This window comes from Sander vitreus, chromosome 24 (assembly GCF_031162955.1).
Source record: "Sander vitreus isolate 19-12246 chromosome 24, sanVit1, whole genome shotgun sequence".
NCBI classification, from domain to species: domain Eukaryota; kingdom Metazoa; phylum Chordata; class Actinopteri; order Perciformes; family Percidae; genus Sander; species Sander vitreus.
In genome coordinates this window covers 12,603,625-12,624,699 of record NC_135878.1, presented here as the reverse complement: position 1 = coordinate 12,624,699, position 21,075 = coordinate 12,603,625, and the positions used below count along the sequence as shown (strand labels likewise).

General features: G+C 42.1%; 1 protein-coding gene across 2 annotated transcripts; it reads right to left on the bottom strand.

Moving 5' to 3' along the window:
* Nucleotides 1-5,036: 5,036 nt before the first annotated feature.
* Nucleotides 5,037-19,457, bottom strand: LOC144512832 (uncharacterized). 2 transcript variants are annotated; one of them, XM_078243781.1, is made up of 3 exons: nucleotides 19,288-19,457; nucleotides 19,039-19,144; nucleotides 5,037-10,711 (listed from the first exon to the last, which is right to left on the bottom strand). In XM_078243781.1, the coding sequence occupies exons 2-3, from the start codon at nucleotides 19,109-19,111 to the stop codon at nucleotides 9,618-9,620; spliced, it is 1,167 nt and encodes a 388-aa protein (XP_078099907.1). In that variant the 5' UTR covers nucleotides 19,112-19,144; nucleotides 19,288-19,457; the 3' UTR covers nucleotides 5,037-9,617. The 2 variants fall into 2 exon arrangements, with proteins under 2 accessions (XP_078099907.1, XP_078099908.1); XM_078243782.1 differs by having other exon boundaries at nucleotides 19,072-19,144; nucleotides 19,288-19,456.
* Between the last annotated feature and the right edge of the window lie 1,618 nt (nucleotides 19,458-21,075).

Genomic DNA, 21,075 nt, shown 5'->3' with positions numbered 1-21,075 from the left:
GGACCCAAATGTAATAATTGTAGGTGCTATGCAACTTACTTGTGTCCTGCTAACTGGGCCTGCTGTGTGTTGTGTGTGTTTCTGTGTCTGATTGTAGGTGTCTGTGTGTGGGAATGTTGTCTTTCTGCACCTGCTATTCCCATACAAAGTTACATTTCAAGCACTTTCACCTGTTCTGATTGAGTTCTAAGAAATAAGCCCCAATAATGATCAAAAATCTTGTTTCTATTATTTACCTTTTTAAAAATTTAATTTCCTTGTTTTCTCACGAAAAATGAAAACGATCATATGATCGTAAATGTTATCTCACAGGGGTAAATGGCAAATATGAACCATAAATGATGTATTTATCGATTGTTAATTGAGCTAAATCTGTTAAGTATTAAGGCTGTGTAACAAAAATATGAACACCACACAAGGATTAAGGCTTCCAAACATGATTTTGTTTCGATCTTCTACCTCTGTTAGGAGCACATCGATCTCACAATCACTGAATCGTGTTTATTCCCCATTTTTTCCGTTTCATGATTGGTCATCAAGGGCTTCTTTACAAGGCTGCTATATTCATTGATTGATTAACACGGACCTTATTAGGACAAATATGGGACGACGTTGGGAGGAAGCAGCGTTCCGTTTTTATGCTCCACACATCTGGAGGAAACTCCCAAGGGGGTAACCCTCTCTTCAGAACTAGAAACCTCCTATGGCACCATTTTGATGCTACAAACGCTCACCCGCCGTTAGCATTCCATTGACTGCCATTCATTTTGACAGCGAATAACTTTACATCTGAAGCATTTAAAGACTTTATTTGTCCATTGTTTATTTCTAAAGAAACACAACAGTGTATAAGAGGCTCCATTACCTTGTATCTCACGTTGTGGCTCCGTAGCAGCGTTTTTGTTTTTGTAAAAATAGGCTAACGATTGTGTCATAACCACGCGACTTACTGTCACACAGTAGAGGAATTTCCATATAGGCCTACAGGAGAAGCTCGCAGGCAGTTTCGACATACATTAGCTGTTTAAGTTTAATTACTAATGTTAACTAGCATTTTAGTTAGCAATAATTAGCCTGTGCCTATGTTATTTCCTTACATATACCTATACGCTCTGAGTCTCTGCAAGATTGGGAATGATTGAGATTTCTCTTGGCGCAGCTACCAGGAGACTTCCAACTTTCAGACAGGTTGCTCACGTCACATTTACGTCGTTGCTGAAAAGTAGTTCACAAATAAAACGGCCTTGCCCTTGTAACGTTAAGGGTTTAATCCGAGCCAGTTCATACAACAACGAATCTCATCCATACAGGGTAAAGACGAATATATGTAACATTTTAAACGTCTCCCACCTCTCCGCTGGTCCGCTGACAGTTTCCTCTCAGAGTTCATGTTGAAGTGCCTCTCCTGAACTTCTCCCCGACCTGCATTTGAGGAAAAATACGGAACTTCCAACAAGGTGAAGGATTAAAACACGTTAGCAGGAGCGAGCTGCGGCTAACGTTAGCTTAGCGCGCGGTCTTCCTGCAACAGTAGCAGTAAAGGCGTTTCCAGTCAGACTGGCTGTGTTTTTTTAAACCACAGCCAGTAGTTTCTGATGTTTCTTTCTTTAGGAAACTAAACACTGGCGCGTTTTACTCCGCCATTCTCATAAAATGGGACAATGGGACGGAGGTCATAATAACATCTTCCGGGACCCGGATACACAAACACAACTTCCGCTACACTCCCCTGCTTTTCAGAATAAAAAAGCGTTTTACAAGTCGGTTTTACCCACTGACCTTTAAAGTGTAATTTCGGTTTACTTTTCAACCTGGACCATATTTTTTTATGTTTTTGTGTGTAAGTGTCTGATAGAAACAACAATCTTTGAAATTGGTCCAGTATTAGGCGCGAACGCTGTAACCGGCCGACGCAGACTGAGCTGCAACGTGACCCTTTAAGGACAATGTGCATCGTCAATTTGGTCCACTAAAAGTTATTTTTTTCGCTACTGACAGGCTAAGATTATTATTCTAAGTGACATCTCTGAGGTCGCTAGCGCTAAAAAACACCAGACTCCATTTAAAAAACCAATACTTTGGTATGTATGGAGCCGACATATTTTCACATGTAAAATGTGTTCATTTGCACAATAGCTAGACCCCCTCCACGACCCGTGGTCCTGGTACTACAGGAAAGAGACATTGACCACATGAAAGAACATTTTAGTCGACAAAGTTCATTAAAAGAGGCATAATCCTCATTTCTCTGCCAAGTCTCTGTGAGGAGCAGAAAGTCCAAGTCTTTTGTAATAAAGCAATCATTCAACATGAATGATTTATTTGCAACGGAACGAGCACAAACCTGATTGAGCGCCCGCAACCGCAGATACCCGAGCTAGCGGGCGCAAGTACCTGCCGCGCACCGAGGAGCATCTCGCCGGAGGGACGGAAACAGCTGGTTGGCTTGGACGGTTGACCCTATTTGTGATGATAGTTTTGATAGAGTGAACCATAGGTGAGGGTGTTAGAGGCAGGGAAGGGCAGTAGGGTGAAGGAGAGGACACTAAGTGGGAAGAGGGAATAGTGCCTTCATGAGCCCCGATCTGTAACTGGGCACGTGTACGCAAGGTGTAGTAAACAGTCAGCCATATGTCTGAGTCTGAAGCGTGTGCTGCAAATTACCACAGAGCATTCGGTTCCCTTATTTATTGGGATGGATTCCATCTCTGCTGGAAAGAGAACGACGTTCCCAAAACAGATTCAAATTGTTAATACAACCTATGTTGTGGAGCCTGTAGGCAGACTGAAGCTTAAGTGCAAAGCTGAAGAGTCGGCATAAACAGCCAGCTCCGCGACCAATAGATAGAAGTGGACCAGAAATAAAAACCAACTTAAAATCTCTTCAAGCGTATGCACTATTTTTGCGGGAATGTTGTAATGCAATGGAGGATGTGCAAATCTGATTGGTGTCATGATTGTGATTTTCTGTTTTCTGTTCTGTTTCCTGTTTTATTTTGTAGTCTTCTGTGTCTTGTCTAGTTTACTTCCTGTCATGAGTTCCCGCCCTTGTGATTGTCTTATTTGTTTCACCTGTTGTATCACCTGTCCCTTGTTAGTCCTCGTTACCTCTTGTATTTAGTCTCTGTGTCTCCCTTGTCTTTTGTCGGCTCATTGTATTCTGTTGCTGTGAGTGTGTTCGAGTCTGGAGTCTGGAGTCTGGAGTCTGGAGTCTGGAGTCTGGAGTCTACCGTCTACCGTCTACCTTTCGTCTCTGAGTTCCAGTTTTTGAGATCCTGTTCTGTTTGTTCTGGGATTAGTTTTTGCCTGTTGCTTTCTGGACACTTTTGGTATGTACTTCATTTTTGTTTAATAAATCATCTAAACTGCATTTGGGTCCAAGCCATTCCTGACAAACCGTGGCAATTGGAACACCTTGCCCGGCTCACTTAGATCCATTACTTTATTCAGTTACTTTAAGGCGCCTGTCTTTAATTATCTACCATCAACCTGCTCTTGCTTCTAATTTGTCATGACACATGATTACTGTAGATTGCTTTTTAAATGTCTTAAATTCCAAAGTTTCTTACTCTTCTCCTCAATGTGTTAGCCCCTGTTTATGCATATACGGTAAATAGTAGCACAACGGGGATGTATGCAAGCTTATTGTGTATTTACTTGAACATACTTACTGTACACGTGTGTGTGTGTGTGTATTCTGTACAAAATGACATGATTCATCTCAACGGGTTAACCTTCTAATAAATACTCTGAAATGCTCTAATGTTCCGAAGCAGCAACCAAAACTGTTGTTTAAGTTCAGTCCAGATCAGGAGTAGTTTCAGAGGCATCCAGCAGCAGAACTAAGAACAGGACTGGCAGGTTTAATAATCCACATAGCAGCAGGGGCTAGAGTGAATACAGATCCTGGTTCAGATGAGTCTCCTGGGTTTGTGGTGTTGTATTTTCAGGATCCAGACGCTGAGGGAGGTTTTTCTGCTGCGAGAGTCCAAGTTTTAGTTTAGTTCATTTACACAAGAGAAGATATGAAGTACATACACTCTATTTAAGTGCAAGAGAGGGAGAAAACCTTAAGGCTTGTTCAGAGTCCTCCCCTAATACAAATTGGGCTCATTGGTAGAGCGGTCATCTGCCAATCGGAAGGTTGATGGTTCGATCCCTGGCCCTGCAGTCCCATGTCGACGTGTCCTTGGGAAAGACACTGAACCCCTGGAGTGTAAATGTTTATCTGATGGGCAGCTTGTACGGCAGCCTCCTCGGCCACAGTGTGCGAGTGGTGAATGGTTCCTGTGCTATGTAAAAGCGCTTTGAGTAGCCGTTAAGACTAGAAAAACGCAGTCCATTTGCATTTAATGATGAATTACTTTACAAAAATATATAAATATCATACATACAATAATAAAGCAAGCAAAAAGACAAACGGAAAAACAAACCGTACGTAAATAAACACAACCAATAGAAATACCCTGCCATAAGGTTTAAGATGAAATGAGAGTTAATTAACTGTGTCCTAAAGATTTTTAATACATTGCAGCAGTGGACCTATCTGATTTTCTGATTGTCTTGATGTACGACAATAACGCAAAGGGAAATCATTCTTTTGCCTAGTTGAATGTGAGTGAATAGCTGAAGAGAGAAAAAATTGAAATTTATCTAGTAAAACGTGCTTGCAATTCATGAATTTGAACAAATGTACGTTATCTATCCACGGCAGGAAAAGAAGGAGAAGATATATTTATGAACGAACATGAGCCTACTCTTATACAAGCTTCATCTGGTGTGTATTTATCATATCAAGACTAATAACATGTTTGGAACATTAAAGTTTGAGTAAGATGATTTAAAGGACAATTCCGGTGTAAAATGAACCTAGGGGTTAATAACGTGTACCGAGTCGAACGTTCTCTCGGCTCTGTTTTCATTCTAATCGAATGCGTCGCTAGCTTTTAACAAGCTACCGCAAAACCGGTGATTAGCTGCCAACGCTAGTTTTCGGGGCAGAGGGTAAATCACTATTTTCTACCACTAAAAAGGCTCAAACTAGCACCACACTTAAACGGTAGCATGATGAACGAACGCCGTGCAACCAGTAACATAGCTCAAACACATCATTCGTGATTTTGACCGGTCATGACTGTTTTCTAAAATGGCGGCCGAATGTAAACACGAACGCTACTGTCTTAATCTGTCTTTTTAATAAACTGCCTGTACACTTACAAAGTTCTCAATGCTTCGGTTTGCATGTAGGGACCCTCATTATGCTACCGTTGAAGTGTGGTGCTATTTTGAACCTTGTTAGTGGTAGAAAATAGTGATTTACCCTCTGCCCCGAAACCTAGCGTTCGCAGTTTTCGTTGTGTGTGTCATCAGCATTCAGGGTGACTCAGAGTGCTGAGATTAAGCTGAAGCAAAAACAAGAAACTTGCATGAATCTTTTATAAAAAAAAAATCTTTTTAAAAACGGACTGTTACAGATTACTTATTGTCATCTTTAAATGAGAAGCTGTTAAAAGCTGTTTTAATAAGTGGACTTTGACTCAGTCAAGTGAAGAGCAGAGAAAGGGAGACGAAAATGTGCCGTTCTTTGTTTCAGCCACTAGAAATTACGTTTAGCTGAACCTTCAATTGAAACAAAGGCATTGCATGCACCGAAAAAACACAGATGCTTGAACTAAATACCTCCGTAGTGGCAGGCAGGATGAGCATGAGTTCCATGGATACCAACAGTAATATTAACTTTATAATCCAATCCATTTTTTCTTTGTCAAGAACTGTCAAAATCACATTTCAGAAAGGGTTGGGTACCATTCACATTTTTACTGGTACCTGACATTCGGCTCCGTTACGGAACTTTTTTTTTCTTTTTGGTAATTTCCCTCTGTCATAACAAAACATTTATATCATTAGTAAAAAATTATTCCAAACCTATTTATCCTATTTACTTAGACTGTTATTTATTTAGAACATTTTACAAACCACACAAAATAAAAGAAACCTCCCTCTCCCCTCCCAAACCTCCAACCTTTTAAATCAAATAATTATATTTCTTGCACTGTAACTTGTATTTGCATCTTGTTCTGTTTTCATTTTTTTTTATTGCTCTTTTAAAGCTCCATTGTTTTTTTTGTTGATTCTTAGCAAAAATGCCTTTTTGTTCGTTCACAAATCTGTGCTCATTCATGTTCAATTGCTTCCACCAGCTAATCAAAGTATTCTCGTACGTGTAGAACCTGCCATTTAGAATCATTCAGAATACATACGAGCGAGTCGCTCGAATGATGGACGCCATGTTGCGCCTCCATCTTTAAAATACATTTAGCCGAAGAGGGCTATACCTCCGCCTTTCGCAATTTTCATTTGGTGGCACTGACTGTGATGAATGCCAGGGAGGGAGGGGGAGAAGATTACTTGCGACTGCCGGCAGATTTGAAAGCCTGTTGAAAATGGAGGACTGCGCCTATTCTCGAGGACATGTAACGGAGTCGCCAAGGAAGTTAAAAAGAGAATTACGACAACGCGACAGGCAAAGCAACAAGACCAAGGTTAATATTGGTGTGGCTTTTCCAAGACGGAAAGAGCTCATGAGGAGCAAAGATTTTAAAAGGGACTCTGAAGTTGCCTGCCCGTAATTCAGCCTATTTGTGTAAATTCGAAGTTTTATAGTTGCTACTTGCTTGGCTAACTATAGCATGGCTGTGCGTAACGCTAGAACGACGTCTGATACTTTTCCTCGCGTCAATGATGGAAAAAGGATTGTCTACCTTGTAACATTACTTAATGACAGCACTGATACTTTGCTAACATTAGCTTGCATATGTTTGGGAACCTGATGGCTGATGTTAGCAATGAAATGTTACCAAAATAACGTAAAACTATTATTACACTGGAAGGAACACTCACGGACGATGTCGTACTTCTTGGAAGAATACGGCCACCGTAGGAGTTAGAACGCGCTCGAAATGGGGGGGGGGCCAGAAAGTAATATTCAGTTGGTTGTCCTATACAATTTCACTGCTAGATGGGAGAAATTCTTACACAATGTAGCTTTAATGTTTTATGTAAATCACTTTGAATGGCCTTGTTACTGAAATGTGCTATAGAAATGTCAAAGCGGAAGGAACATTAACTGCACCGAGACCGCTTTAGGCTCGCCATCATAGTATATTACAGCGAACACTGTCTGCGTGGAGTAAAAAAAAAAAAAAAAAAGTATACACTTGCAACCACTTCACTGGCATTGCCGTGTGTTACGCCCCAGTCTAGGGGTGCCTAGGACACAACATGAAAAGGCCCCATCTTCCCAGTCTCCCAAGTAGCCACAAACAATTATTTGTTTGAATGTCGGAAAACTGATTTTATTTTACATTAAATAGAAAATATATAGTTAACATATAGATATAGGTAAATTTATACAAGGCTTCAGGGTGGCCTGACACCAAAAAAACAAACAAACAATTCTGTCTAGGAGATGATAAATGAACCTAACAAACAAAATGGTGAAAAAGAGTGACAAAAGACTTACCTCCCTAACTGATTAAACAGGAGAAAACAGGATTAACACACCTGGCAGTCCACCCTTACTACTCCAAAGAAACGGTACCTAATCTAAAACAAGATTGAACAAAAGGAGAAGTGTGGCCGGTTGGGAGATGAGGAGGATGAGGAATGCCTGCTGCCAGCAAACGGCCGCCATCTTGGCGATAGAGATATCTATCAGGTGGTTTCCCCAGCTGCAGCCAATCACGGGTTCGGGCATGAAAGCTTTCCACCAATTATCTCCCGGCTGTGGCACACACCTATTTGCATGTGAAATTGAAAACAAGAGAAAAAAAAAACAGGGCACACACAGCAGGCTAAAGAAAAAATGACCAGTCATAACACCCCCACACCCAAGAATTAAACCCATCCCGGCGCATAAGCCGCTGGTTAGAATTGCGCATATGGGCGAGGAATACCAATGGGTCGTGATCTGTAAACACTTGGACAGGCTGCGAGCTAGACTTGAGATAAACCTCAAAATACTGCAAGGCGAACAGAAGGGCGAGAGCTTCCTTCTCGACAGCTAATTATTATTAAACTTTCTTGAGAAGTAAAAAAACAGTAGTCAATAGCCTGATCGTCGTCCTGCAAGAGCACAGCCCCTGCGCCGCACGCGCTGGCGTCAACCTCTAATTTGAAGGGTCGCGGGCGGGAACGGGTGCATTACACAGTAACGCCTTGGCAGGCTCGATGGCACCCCGGCAAGCGGGGGACCAAACTAAGGCTTTTAAGGGACTTACAAGACCTGCGAGAGGATCCACCACATCAGAAAAGTTTTGACAAAAACACAACAATACCCGCACATTCCAAGGAAACGGCGCAACGCTTTCTTGGACTGTGGGACTGGGAAATCAATCGCCTGCACTTTTTCAGCCAAGGGACGCACCTGCCCCTGACCCACCTGTTCGCCTCGCGGAGACGGCTGAAAATAAGGGACAATGTGTGGAGATGGTCGGAACCAGGTGGAGGAGTAAGCAACTACATCATCTAAGTAAGCTTCCCAATTTCCGACGCCTGATAACACGCTACGCATTAAACGTTGGAAAGTAGCGGGTGCATTACGCCGCCCAAATGGCATAACTGTACACTGGAGGAAAGTGTCGGGTGTGACGAAAGCTGATATCTCTGGGGCCCGGGGTGTTAAAGGAACTTGCCAGTAGCCTTTTAACAGGTCCAGCTTTGTCACATATTTGGCTGGAGTTTGAACAACATAGTCTGTGTCACAAATGTTCCTCCCCACCGTATATGGACCCGAAAACCGAGACTGCAAGCTGGATCCAAGCAACGGAAGCAGCACCAAAACCTTTTTCACCTGTTTGGAACACACGTAGGGCAGACTTTTTGTCACGACGACGCTTCATTTTAGTTTGACTTTGTGCCAAGTTATCACGGGCTAACTGACACGCACAGTTGAGACGCTCTCGAAAAGAACTGACATAATCCAGCACATTATGCTCAGCTTTTGGCGACTCTGACAACCCCTTTTCTTTAAGGAGCCGAAGGGGACCGCGCACAGTATGGCCAAAGACCAAATCACAAGGACTGAAACCCAAAGACTCCGGACTATTTTATAGTCAAGCCTATCCTCAATAGACTGACTACACGAACGCTGTGTTTGAGCTATGTTACTGGTTGCACGGCGTTCGTGGTTCGACTGCTCATGACTGTTTTCCAAGATGGCGGCCGAATGTAAACGCAAATGGTACTGTCTTTATAATCCATGTTTTTAATAAACTGTCTGTACACTTACAAAGTTCTCAATGCTTCGGTTTGCATGTAGGGACCCTCATTATGCTACCGTTTTTTTGTGGTGCTATTTTGAGCCTTGTTGGTGGTAGAAAACGGTGATTTACCCTCTGCCCCGAAAGCTAGCGTTGGCAGCTAATCACCGGTTTGGCTGTAGCTTATTGAAAGCTAGCGACGCAGTCGATTAGCAAAGAAAACATGTCCCAGAGAACGTTCGACTAGGTACACACGTTATTAATCCCTAGGTTCATTTTATCCCAGAATTGTCCTCTAAGGACCTACAGAGTATTACATCGCATTTGACTTATAGAGACATCATTTTCTTTGAGTGTTTAAACCTGACTGAGGTTCTCCTCTCCTTCCAGGCTGGAGCGCCACTCCTTGCAGCTAAATGGTTTCTCTCCTGTGTGCGTTACCATGTGGTTCTGTAAATTTTTATTCTTTGTAAAAGCTTTCCTGCAGACGGAGCAGCTGAATGGTCTCTCTCCTTTGTGGATTCTCATGTGTGCCTGTAAACTTCCATTCTGCGTGAAGGCTTTCTTACAGACGGAGCAGCTGTATGGTTTCTCTCCTGTATGGATTCTCATGTGTTTCTTTAAATTTCCATTCACTGTAAACGCTTTTCTACAGACCAAGCAGCTGAATGGTCTCTCTCCTTTGTGGATCCTCATGTGTGCCTGTAAATTTCCACTTTGTATAAAAGTTTTCTGACAGAACGAGCAGCTTAATCGTTTCTCTCCTGTGTGGATCATCGTGTGTTTCTGTAAACCTTCACTCCGTGTAAACGTTTTCTTGCAGACTGAGCAGCTAAACGGTCTCTCTCCTGTGTGGCTTCTTATGTGTTTCTGTAAACTTCCACTCCGTGTAAAAGATGTCTTGCATATTGAGCAGCTAAATGGTTTCTCTCCTGTATGAGCTCTTACGTGTCTCTTCAGATTTCTATTATTGCAAAATATTTTCCCACACTCGGAGCAGCTAAATGGTTCACCAGAACTACAACTCGAAACGGGGACTGCATCATTATTCAGAGAGTTTAAAGCTGACTGAGTTTCGCTGGTCTCCTTCCAGTCATTACTGTCATCAGTCTCAGGTTCAGAACAGTCTCCAGTCTTGTCATCAGCATCTAGTTGTAAATGTGCATCTGGATCTGAGTTCATGGCTGCTTCCGTTTTCATCTTTTCAGTTTGTCTTTGAAGCTGTGAGACATCTTCGTCATCTTCACTCTTCACAGGGACAAGAGTGACTGGGAACTCAGTGATATCGGCCTCCTCCGGCCCTTGAAGCTGCTCTTCCTCATGAATGATCTGGAGTTCCACCTGTTCCTCTTTAATGTCTGGGGGCTTTGTGTCCTCCTGGTCCAGACTGGAGCTCCACACCTGCAGATGTTCTTCACCAACAATCACTTTCTGGACATCTGAAAGTAGAGCTGAAACACAAACGAATAACCATAACTGTTCATTTAAAAAGCAGGTTTATAATAACTTCGGACCTCGGATCCCCAAAGACCATCACTCAATGCTAAGCCCTCGCCTCTTTGCGTACTTTTTCGTACAATTCCACTCTGAAAATGCATGCCTCAACTCTGCTCATAAATGGGCTGAGTACCAGAGCCCCCTAGGCCAAAGGTCAATTTTGTAATTGTATCATCTGATCTGAAGCCGCATGTTTTGGACACTCGGGTGAAGTGAGGGGCGAAGCTGTCAACCGATTACCATCTGGTGGTGAGTTGAGTCAGGGGGTGGTGGGGGAAACTCTGGACAGACCTTGTAAGCCCAAACAGGTAGTGTGGGTGAACTGGGAACGTCTGGAGGAGGCCCCTGTCTGACAGACTTTCAACTGAATTTGTTGTTGTTGGAGCTGCCTGTGGAAATCCTAGTTTTATACAGTGTATGGTTAAAAACCCAGCGTAAAGCACAGTGAGACAAAATTTATGTTGACCTGTGATGACTGCCCCACTATCATTTCTAACCAATCCCATAATTTGACCGCCTAGGAGTGACCCAGGTCGCAATTCACACTGAAATCGAGTCCTACCACCCTTACCGGGTCAAATGATCTTTGAGTCAATCGTAATCACACATGCACACAGGATCCTGAGAGATCAATCACGCATACTCTTCAATGAATATGAACTCCTCCCATCTAGCAGACGCTATAGCAACTGCCTTAAGCTTTCATTTGTCCCCACTTCTGTAGCACTACGGAACTAACCCGTCCAGTCCTCATCACTATAATACTGTGCTGGCCTTAACCAATGTAACTTGTGTATGTTTACTCACCATGTGCAATTTCTTATATTCGCAAATGGCATTCTTTATTTGGGCTGATTTATTTTAAAATGGAGCATGTGCAATACCTTATCAGGGAATACTATATCAGGGACTGTGGAATATACTCAACTAGTGGATGCTACACATTGGTGGTGTTAGAGAGTAATCCTCCCCCTGAAGAGCTTTGAGTATCTCTGATAAACGCTATATAAATGTAAATTATTAACAGCACTATGCAACAGCATGGTTGACTTTTACGGATGATGCAATGAAAGGGAGACACGAGTGTAGATGACGTTACACACCCAGGTGACGAATTAGTCACGGAACCTTCCCCTCTCACACACATCAGCCACCTCTGGCAAACTCACTTCCTCCCTGTTGCAGGTCGCACATGTGTAGTAGTTGTAAAAAAATAATAATCGCACAGTCCCAAAAGTAGTCACAAAATGCGATGTGGTCCATATACTGGATCAATGTATTAAATACTCACTTTTTTTAAATCATTTTAATAAGCCTTGTGAATAAGAATTAACATTTTGCTCATTTCTTTTTCTTTCTTTTTAATCATTGTTTTATACTGTTAAGGGTAGGGATGGGTCTCGGTTCTATTAAGGACTGGGTTCCAAATTTCTCAAAACTCAGAAATCGATAAGGTCCAGGCCTCATTTTGGTGCCACTTACAGTAAATGGCTGTGCTGCCCTCTGATGCTCCGAAATAGACGTTGGAGGCAACAGAAGCATTGCCGCATGTCATGCTAGTTAACACTAACGTTAAACTTGGCAGCAGCCTACCGTTAGCTAGTAGCTGGATTAAACACTGTATTTCACTGTAGAGGATTCCAACATCAGGAAGTAGTAACAGTAACTACTTCAGCAGTAACAGTCTGCCGCTAAAGCAATGAGCTAAAAGACACAAACCAGCCCTTGGTCATTGCTGTTGTCGGAAAAACAACACATACGTGGCTAAAGGTTGCGTTTACTTAAAATTGGTAAACCTCGTGGTGCATTCAAAGTTATTGTAAAATACCCTTTTCTCATTTGTTTTTGTCGCTTAACAGCAATTTACTGGTGGAAGAAGTTATTGTTAAAAGCATCATTTAAATTCCCCCCTTTTTTTGTGCTGATCTGAAAATTGCATGAATCCGTGACTCAAAACCGTGGTCCGTCATGTGAACAAATTAGGACACCCATGCTAAAGTTGACTAAAAAGAGGAATAAAAAAAATCATCTTTAGGAAATTGATCTTAATGCCTTAATTAAAAAAATGAGGAAAAATCCAATCTTTAAGGACACCAATTTTCTTTGTGAATGAATAATGTATCGAAAATAAATGTTCTTCCTTTTAAAATACAGGAGGCATAAGTAAGTACACCCCTATGTTAAATTCCCATAGAGGCAGGCAGATTTTTATTTTTAAAGGCCAGTTATTTCATGGATCCAGTATACTATGCATCCTGATAAAGTTCCCTTGGCCTTTGGAATTAAAATAGCCCCACATCATCACATACCCTTCACCATACCTAGAGATTGGCATGGGGTACTTTCCATAAAATCTATTAGGCTAACTGAAATAAAACCATGCCAATCTCTAGGTATGGTGAATGGTTTCGAACGATTCCTCTTTTTAGTCAACTTTAGCATGGTGTCCTAATTTTTTCACATGACTGTATACATACATACATACATACATACATACATACAGTGACTGAGACAAAAGCCTCACTATTTGTGTGATGGCAGGGATCAGCCAATCAGTGACTTTATTTGGGTTGGCAGGAAAGACGTCCCGACTAGACTGCTAGGTTTCGTTTTTGGAGTTAGTGGTGAAAGTGGCTGAGAGGAATACATCGTAGATATTGTAAATTGTACTAGCTGCGGTCTGTGAGTCATCCAGCCATGTGTGTGTTCATAAACATTGTGAGTAGACTGGTATAACTATAAATATGTATTTGGGTATGTTAAGTTTATACTGACGTTTATATGTTCTAAGATGTGTGCAACATTAGCATAAAATTCAACAGTATTCTGCTCACATGTATACCCAAGTAATACTGTATGTGATTATTATTGGAGTGCTCACAATGGCTGTGTACCATGGACCATGGTCGTTTAACATGGAGCTGATGTGATTTGGTTATTTGTGGCTAGCTAATTAAATTTAAGTGCCAGTGTATACTATTAGCATGTCCTAGCTTTGCTATTCCCTGGTCCCTTTTTACAAAATACATATTTATTTGAAGGTAGAAAATAGCACGGAATCGTTTCAACATCAAATCGAATCGCACTGAATTGTTTCATATTAAACTGTATCGTCCCTGAACCGCATCGTAGCCCATGTATCTAGCTACGTATTGGATCGTCCTATGAGGGAGAGATGCATAACCCTAACATACATACATACATACATACATATCAGAGGAGGCTGGTCCATAGAAGCAGAGGAGGTTGCTCCTCTATTTTTGAGAGGCAAAAGGTATATCAAAACACATTTGAGAAAAACTAATTGGTTGATATAAACCAATGTCTGTTTAATTTGAAGAATAAATGTTCTTTCTTCCTTGAAAAACCATGATTGAGGTCCTGATTAAAATGTCTCAACAGCGACACCTGCAGGTGAGAGGGGAAATGCCAGTCTTGGGGCCAGACGAGGCAGGAGAGGAAGAACTCTGCTGTCCTCCTAGACGGTCATGGGGCGGGATCTCCTATAGCAATTTAATTTACTTCCATTTTTTTCATGCTCATCTGTTATTGGCCAAAACACGTAATATGATGCGCCAAGGGAGGACGTCCTCCCTAACAAATCAACAACCAGGATACAAGATTGACATTGCGTTTGTCCAATGATAATTTCCCAGTGTGAGTAACTTTAACTGGCAGTAAACTTTTCGTTTTTACAGTCTCGCAGTTAAGTGATCGAGATTCATACATTAGCATGGAAAATAAATTATAACGTGCAAATTACAAACTAGCCTACTTTTAAACATCACTAAAAATATATTTTAGTCCTTTTCAACAAAGGGCCACATTTCCCTTTTTTATCCAGTGAGCAGTAGCTAGCTAACATTACTCATGTTAGCAAACGCAACCGTAAGCTTGTTGTAGCAGCCCTGAAGGACCGTCACGTTAAGCTTAAATATAGCTTTCATGGCAAGAATGGATTTGGATTGTGGGGCGCAGTAGCACCAGGGCGCTGCCGAGCAGCGGATCGAGAGCTCCGATCTTCTGCCGCTGTTTGGTAACGTTAGTCCTGGCTGGAGCCACTGTAGGAGTCACGTTACGATGACTAGTACAGCCTGACCCGACGTGCTGCTCTGCACTCCTCCGCACCGCTGGATCCCGGACAAGCGACAGACTGCTGCACGGCATGGAGGATGTTTAGGTGAGTCAAAGGTTTAATGACATTACGTAACGTTATTAAACCTTTAGAAAATACTGTTTGCTAGTTCAATTTATCGTGATTTTGGGATCACTTTACTAGATGAAGGTGGAACCACACACTGCTTCGAAGTCAAGTGTTTAAGGGTCTAATAACGAGGGGTGTTGAAATTAGTCCTTTTTACGATGTGGACGATTCTGCATCAATGCAGTGACAGACCATAATCGATTATTAATAGCCTACTGATGTTGATTGTTGGTTTTCCTTTCGCGGCTTTTGTTTCGCCTTCACGGCTCTTCCGACTGACATAATGCTTCAAATACGTGCTAAACATGGCGGGGGCCGAATGCAAGAGCGAGGCGTTATCGCTGACTAACCAACAGAATAGACAACAAGCATTGTTAAATGCGGCTGGGTTGACTCAGTGGGTAGAGCAGGCGCACATATACTGAGGTTTATGCCTCGACGCAGAGGTCGAGGGTTCGAATCCGACCTGTGACGATTTCCTGCATGTCTTCCCCCTCTCTCACCTAGCCGTCCTGTCAAATTAAAGGTGGAAAAGCCCAAAAAATCTTACTTTAAAAAAAAAAAAAAAAGCATCGTTTAAATATGTTTCTCTATATAAGAATTATCACTTTTGCATCTTTATTCTCGTTTTCATTTAAAAAATATGTCTGCAGTGTTCAGACTGTGCAGTGGCAATATGGGAGTTGTAGTTTAATATAATTGCCGATTCAAATATCTGTTCACCGATAGGGTTATCCATTAGATTTATCCTTGTTACACTTAGCAACTTTTATTCATGTCATTCTGATAAAATAGCTGCAGTTTCCCCCACATAATTACGTTTTCTTGCTTCGATTTGTATTGGTAGCTAACGTTAGCTAGCTAGTTGACCAGTTAGCGAGCAAGCAAGCTAACATTTGCCAGCAACTAAAACCACAATATCACAATATATTTCCCCTCAGCTCCACTTTTTGGATGTTTTCAGCACCGGGGGAAAAGGGTTTGATGTAACACCTCTGAGAGACTTAGCTACTTCGCGGCTGGGGCTGGCCGCCAAGTAGAGATACCGGCCGAGGATACGCCTAATTCAATAGGATGGCTGCCGGGTGTTGCTTTCGGACTCTCCCCACTTTCACCTTTTGTCCACAGGACAGTCACCATTTGTGGGTCAAACGTAACCGTGAAGAAGACCGCTAAGCGCTAAAGGGGGGAGAATTTCAGCACAACACTGCGGCCAGCCAGACTCGGACGCCTGGGGCGATATGGTCCGTTTCCTCGACGGAACATAAAACTTTGTTACTGCCATTAGCATCGTTATCACCCGGCGCTGGAGTTTGTGCTGGCTGGGTTCAGATTGCTGTAAGTTTATAACAGTGGCTGGCTGCTGGCTAACTGTGGATGTGTCGTGTCCCCCGGGCTGTTGTCCGCTTTCATCCTGACTTTAGTCCCTTAGCGGCTGGGAGTGAGGCAGAAAAAAACAGGGTGGGACAGCTGGCTAACATTAACGCTAACGTTAGCTGGTGAACATAATCGTGGGTTAGCCCAGTGCTGTTTATTGGTAACTTTACCTTAATAAAAACAATTATACTTAAAATAACTTCATGAACAATGTTGTAACCTTATAACGTTAACGTTCCCCACCGAGCATTAGCATGAGCTAACGCTAACATAACTTGTCAGCGTAGCATGTTAAGCTGGATCAATCGATATTGAAATGCATCAATAAATAAGATCTCTGTTGTATTACTGTGTTGCAAGTGGCATGTAATCAATGAGAAAATGATGCTGTGTGGCACAAAGCAAGATGTATTACGATTAGAGTATTATTCTTTCCGTGACATTGTATGATTTACGATTACTGTGCCCGTGTTTTGACGGAAGTTAGAGGAACCAGAGGGGTCAAAGGTTTTATGACGCCACTGACTAAATGAAAACATCCTGCGTCATTAAAATAAAATAACAGATTTCTCTGGGTTTGAACGTTGTTGGAAACATTTAGGATAGTGTAACAACTCAACAAAATATATAACATAGGTATAGTCGTAGGTATTGGGCTAAAACCACGACTCCAAATATCAGTGGTAAAGTTTACAGGAAACTGATGTGCTTCTTCAAAAAGCAGCTTTGGAAACACAGTTTCTGTGATGTGGTGACGGCTGGGAATCTCTCGGCTCCAGTACACTGAGAAGACGTCCAAAGCCAGTTTTATTGACGACTGACAATGACTGGTCGTCAAGTGAAATCATGCATTGGGCAAGAGCCTAGTTCTTTTTTACAGCCAAAAATCTCCAAACGGCTGGCATTGCGCCTCTTCCGTCGCCTATACCTGCTTGACGGAGAAGTTATTGTCATATTGCTATGAGGCGGTATTGGGTGTGGTAGTATCGGAGTCATTTTATGACTGAGTACACGCGCACGGCATCAGACCGATACCCAATACTGGTATCGGTGCATCCTTAATGAAAACTGTACTAAAGGTTCCTATGTTGTAACTTATTTTGACACACTTACTTTCCACACCTACCTCACTTCCTGTACCTCACTTCCTTTCCTCCCCCGTCTTAACAACCGATTGGCTTTTGTTTCCACCCTAATTACCTGGTTGAGTTCACCTGGTCACTCCTTATTTAAAGACTGCACTCCCTCTGTCAGTCTTTTTCTACACCTTCACATGGGGCGGCAGCTGGTAAGATGAGTTTTATTTTGCACCTTATTTCTTGATAACATGTTTAATATTTGAATGACAGCTTTAATTTATCTAATTACTTAGTCAGAATATTGACTTTAAGTTCTAATTTCTATTTGTTTCTTCCCAGATTCCCCAACCCATGTGTGTCTGTTCTGTCCTGTCCCGTTGTTATCCATTATCATTTGCCTCACCACCTTTTTTGTTGAATAAATCTTCATTGAATGGACTGAACTCCTCTGTGGCTTAATCACGCATTCTGACCGATGCCCCATGACGATGGCAATCAACCTCTAAAACTGAACCATCCTGAACAAAAACCATGTGCCGTAATATATAATAATGATGATAGGTGACGCATTGCGATGCATCGGGATATCGAATCGAAGACAGGATAACCGTAACTGAATATAATCGTGAGACCAGTGAGGATTCACAGCTCTACCTATAACACCAGGGTCCCCTGGGCAAAACGGGGAATATGCTACTGCAATTAATGTTCTCTCTCTCTCGTCTCGTCTGTATGTTTCTTGATTTACTACACTCAAGCAGCAGTAGTAGTATATATTTGTTTAACAAAGTATGATTTGATTACAGCAAAAACGTCGGCAGTATTGACGGCAAAACAGGCTGCAGAATGTTTTGTTCTGTATTGACAGGCGCAATATTTAAAAATCAATTTTTTTTTGGATTACATTTATATCTGCATTTATGTCTTTATTTGGTAACATTTAAGTTATTTATATTGTTCATGGCACAAGTGACATTTTATGTTTTGGCCCTTCAGTTGAGTTCAAAATAAAATGGACGAAATAACAAACGTCGTTAAGACTAATCGGAAAGTTAGTCGAAAGATTAATCGTTAGAAAATTAGTCGTTAGTGGCAGCACCAACCTCTAGGTCTCCCTAAAAAAAATCACCGTGGATCACATCAGTCCAGTTCTGAGGTCTTTACATTGGCGTCCTGTCCCTCAAAGATCTGATTTCAAAATACTACTGTTGGAACACAGTACAATTCTGATCCACTGCTACATTATGAACCACCCAGACCTCTCGGGGTCGTCTGGGACAGGTCTGCTTTCTGTCCCCCCCCAGAGTCAGAACTAAACGGGGGGAAGCGGCGTTCAGTTTTAATGCAACGCACATCTGGAACAAAGTCCCAGAGAACTGCAGGTCCGCTGCAACTCTGTTCTATTAAATCAAGGCTGTATACTTTGCTTTTGAATGCTGCCTTTCTTAAAACAAATGCGCATTTCTTATACTGCTCTAACTTTTATTCTTGCATTTCACATCTGTCTTATTCTTTATTTAGCCGTGTAACTGCTCTTTAACGTTTTACGTAAAGCTGCGTTGACCGTCTAAGGGTTTAACCCGAGCCAGACAACGAATCTCATCCATACAGGGTAACTTACAGAAGAACACAAAACCGTTTAAACGTCTCCCACCTCTCCGCTGGTCCGCTGACAGTTTGCTCTCAGAGTTCATATTGAAGTGCCTCTCTTCAACTTCTCCCCCGACCTGCGTTTGAGGAATAAAATACGGAACTTACAACACGATAGCACGCGTTTGCAGGAGCTAGCTGCGGCTAACGTTAGCTTAGCGCGCGGACTCCGTGCAAAAGCAGCAGTAAACGCGTTTAGAGTCAGAGGAAGAAAACAGACCTGCTCTTTGTAGCTTTGTTTCGTGTTTTAAAACCACATCCAGCAGTTGGTGATGTTGCTTTCTTTAGAAAAGTAAACCGTGACGCGTTTTACTCCGCCGTCCTCATCACCAGGTAAATTATCTTAATACATCCATGGGTTAATACATCCGGAAACGCAAACAAAACTTCCGCTACACTTCTTCCTCTATTGACGGTTTTTTTTTTTTTTTTTGGCGGTTGGCAAACAGCTTTTGGTGTGCATTACCGCCACCTTCTGAAATGTGAGTGTGGACAGCGTTGGATATTAAACTGTGAATAAAACTAAAAGAGCGCGGGGGAGGGGAAAAAAAGGGTTGAGGGGGGAAACGCGCTGCCATAACGCTAGCTCTTCCGTGTCCACCTTTCACAATAAAGGTCCATCTTAAATTCACTCAGCATTTCGCTCATTTTTCCAATATCTCGCTTTACTCTATCTGTAAAGTGTCCTGAGATAACTCCTGTTATTACTTTGCTAGCTTCATGTGTCGAGGAAACGCTGGGAGAGAAGAAGCTGCCCGTTTCTTCCTCGTCAGTCCTGGTGTCGCTGTGCGTTTGAGTCCACGTCTTAAAAAAAAAAAAAAAAAAAAAAAACCATCAGGGTGACATCAAACCCAGTCTAACTAACCAGTGTCAGAAGCCCAGTCAGTGGCGGAGAAATCACACATCAGATGATGTGGAGGAAGGGTACGGCTCCGCAGCCCCTTTGCATTCTGGGTGGAGACGTGGACATGGTTGAGGAGTACAGATACCTGGGTGTCAACGTCATCGACAACAGGCCGAAGTGGAAAATGAACAGCACTGCAGTCTACGAGAAGGGGACGAGCAGACTCTATTTTCTGAGGAAGCTGAGATCCTTCAACGTGTGCAGCAGAATGTTGGAGATGTTCTACCAGTCTGTTGTGGCCAGCGCTCTGCCCCCCCAGCCATATGCTGGGGCAGCAGCATCGGAGCCAGTGACACAAACAGACTTAACAAACTGATCAGGAACGCTGGCTCCGTTATTGGCTGCAAAGAGGACACTTTTGAAGTTGTTGTGGGGAGGAGGTCACTGAACAAACTGTTATCTATCAAGGATAACCCCCCGGAATAACACCGGAATTTCCCATTTTTTTGGGATCAATAAGAATCTATCTATCTATCTAGTTCTACGATCTGTCCCCTAGATGGGGCTAACTGACCATCTAATGAAACTGCATTCATCATTGGTACACTACTATATCAGAATGAGAAAACAATTGATTGCGTAAGGAAGGAACACTTAAATATTGGTCGTTTTAAACAACAACGAAAAACATTTTGAACAAAAACCAAAGAAAACTGCATTGCAGAATAATAACTTCATATTTACATTCCCCCCTCACCTCTATTTGGTAACCACAGAAGCCCTGCAATGAAGACCTCATTTTTTTTTTTTTTTTTATAACCCATTGCCAAAACCCACGTTCATCTAGTACGTAGGAGATCATGTACGTAGGAGATTATATCTGTTATCTCGTTCGTACAAGGTGAACTTCTACAGGCTGTGTTGAGGGCGAGAAATGTCTACCTCTAATATTGACTGTTGATTTGTGTCTATCCTACTGTTTACTTTATTCCCTTAAAATGCCCATATTTAATGCTGTTTTTTTTTAGTTTTGTTTTTTAAACTTGCACTGCTATAGTTTTTATATTACTATGTCTCGATCATTCTCTTATATTGTCCATATTTAATGCTGGTCTCTAGACTTTATCCTTGCACTATTGGACTTATTTGCACTACCACCACGAC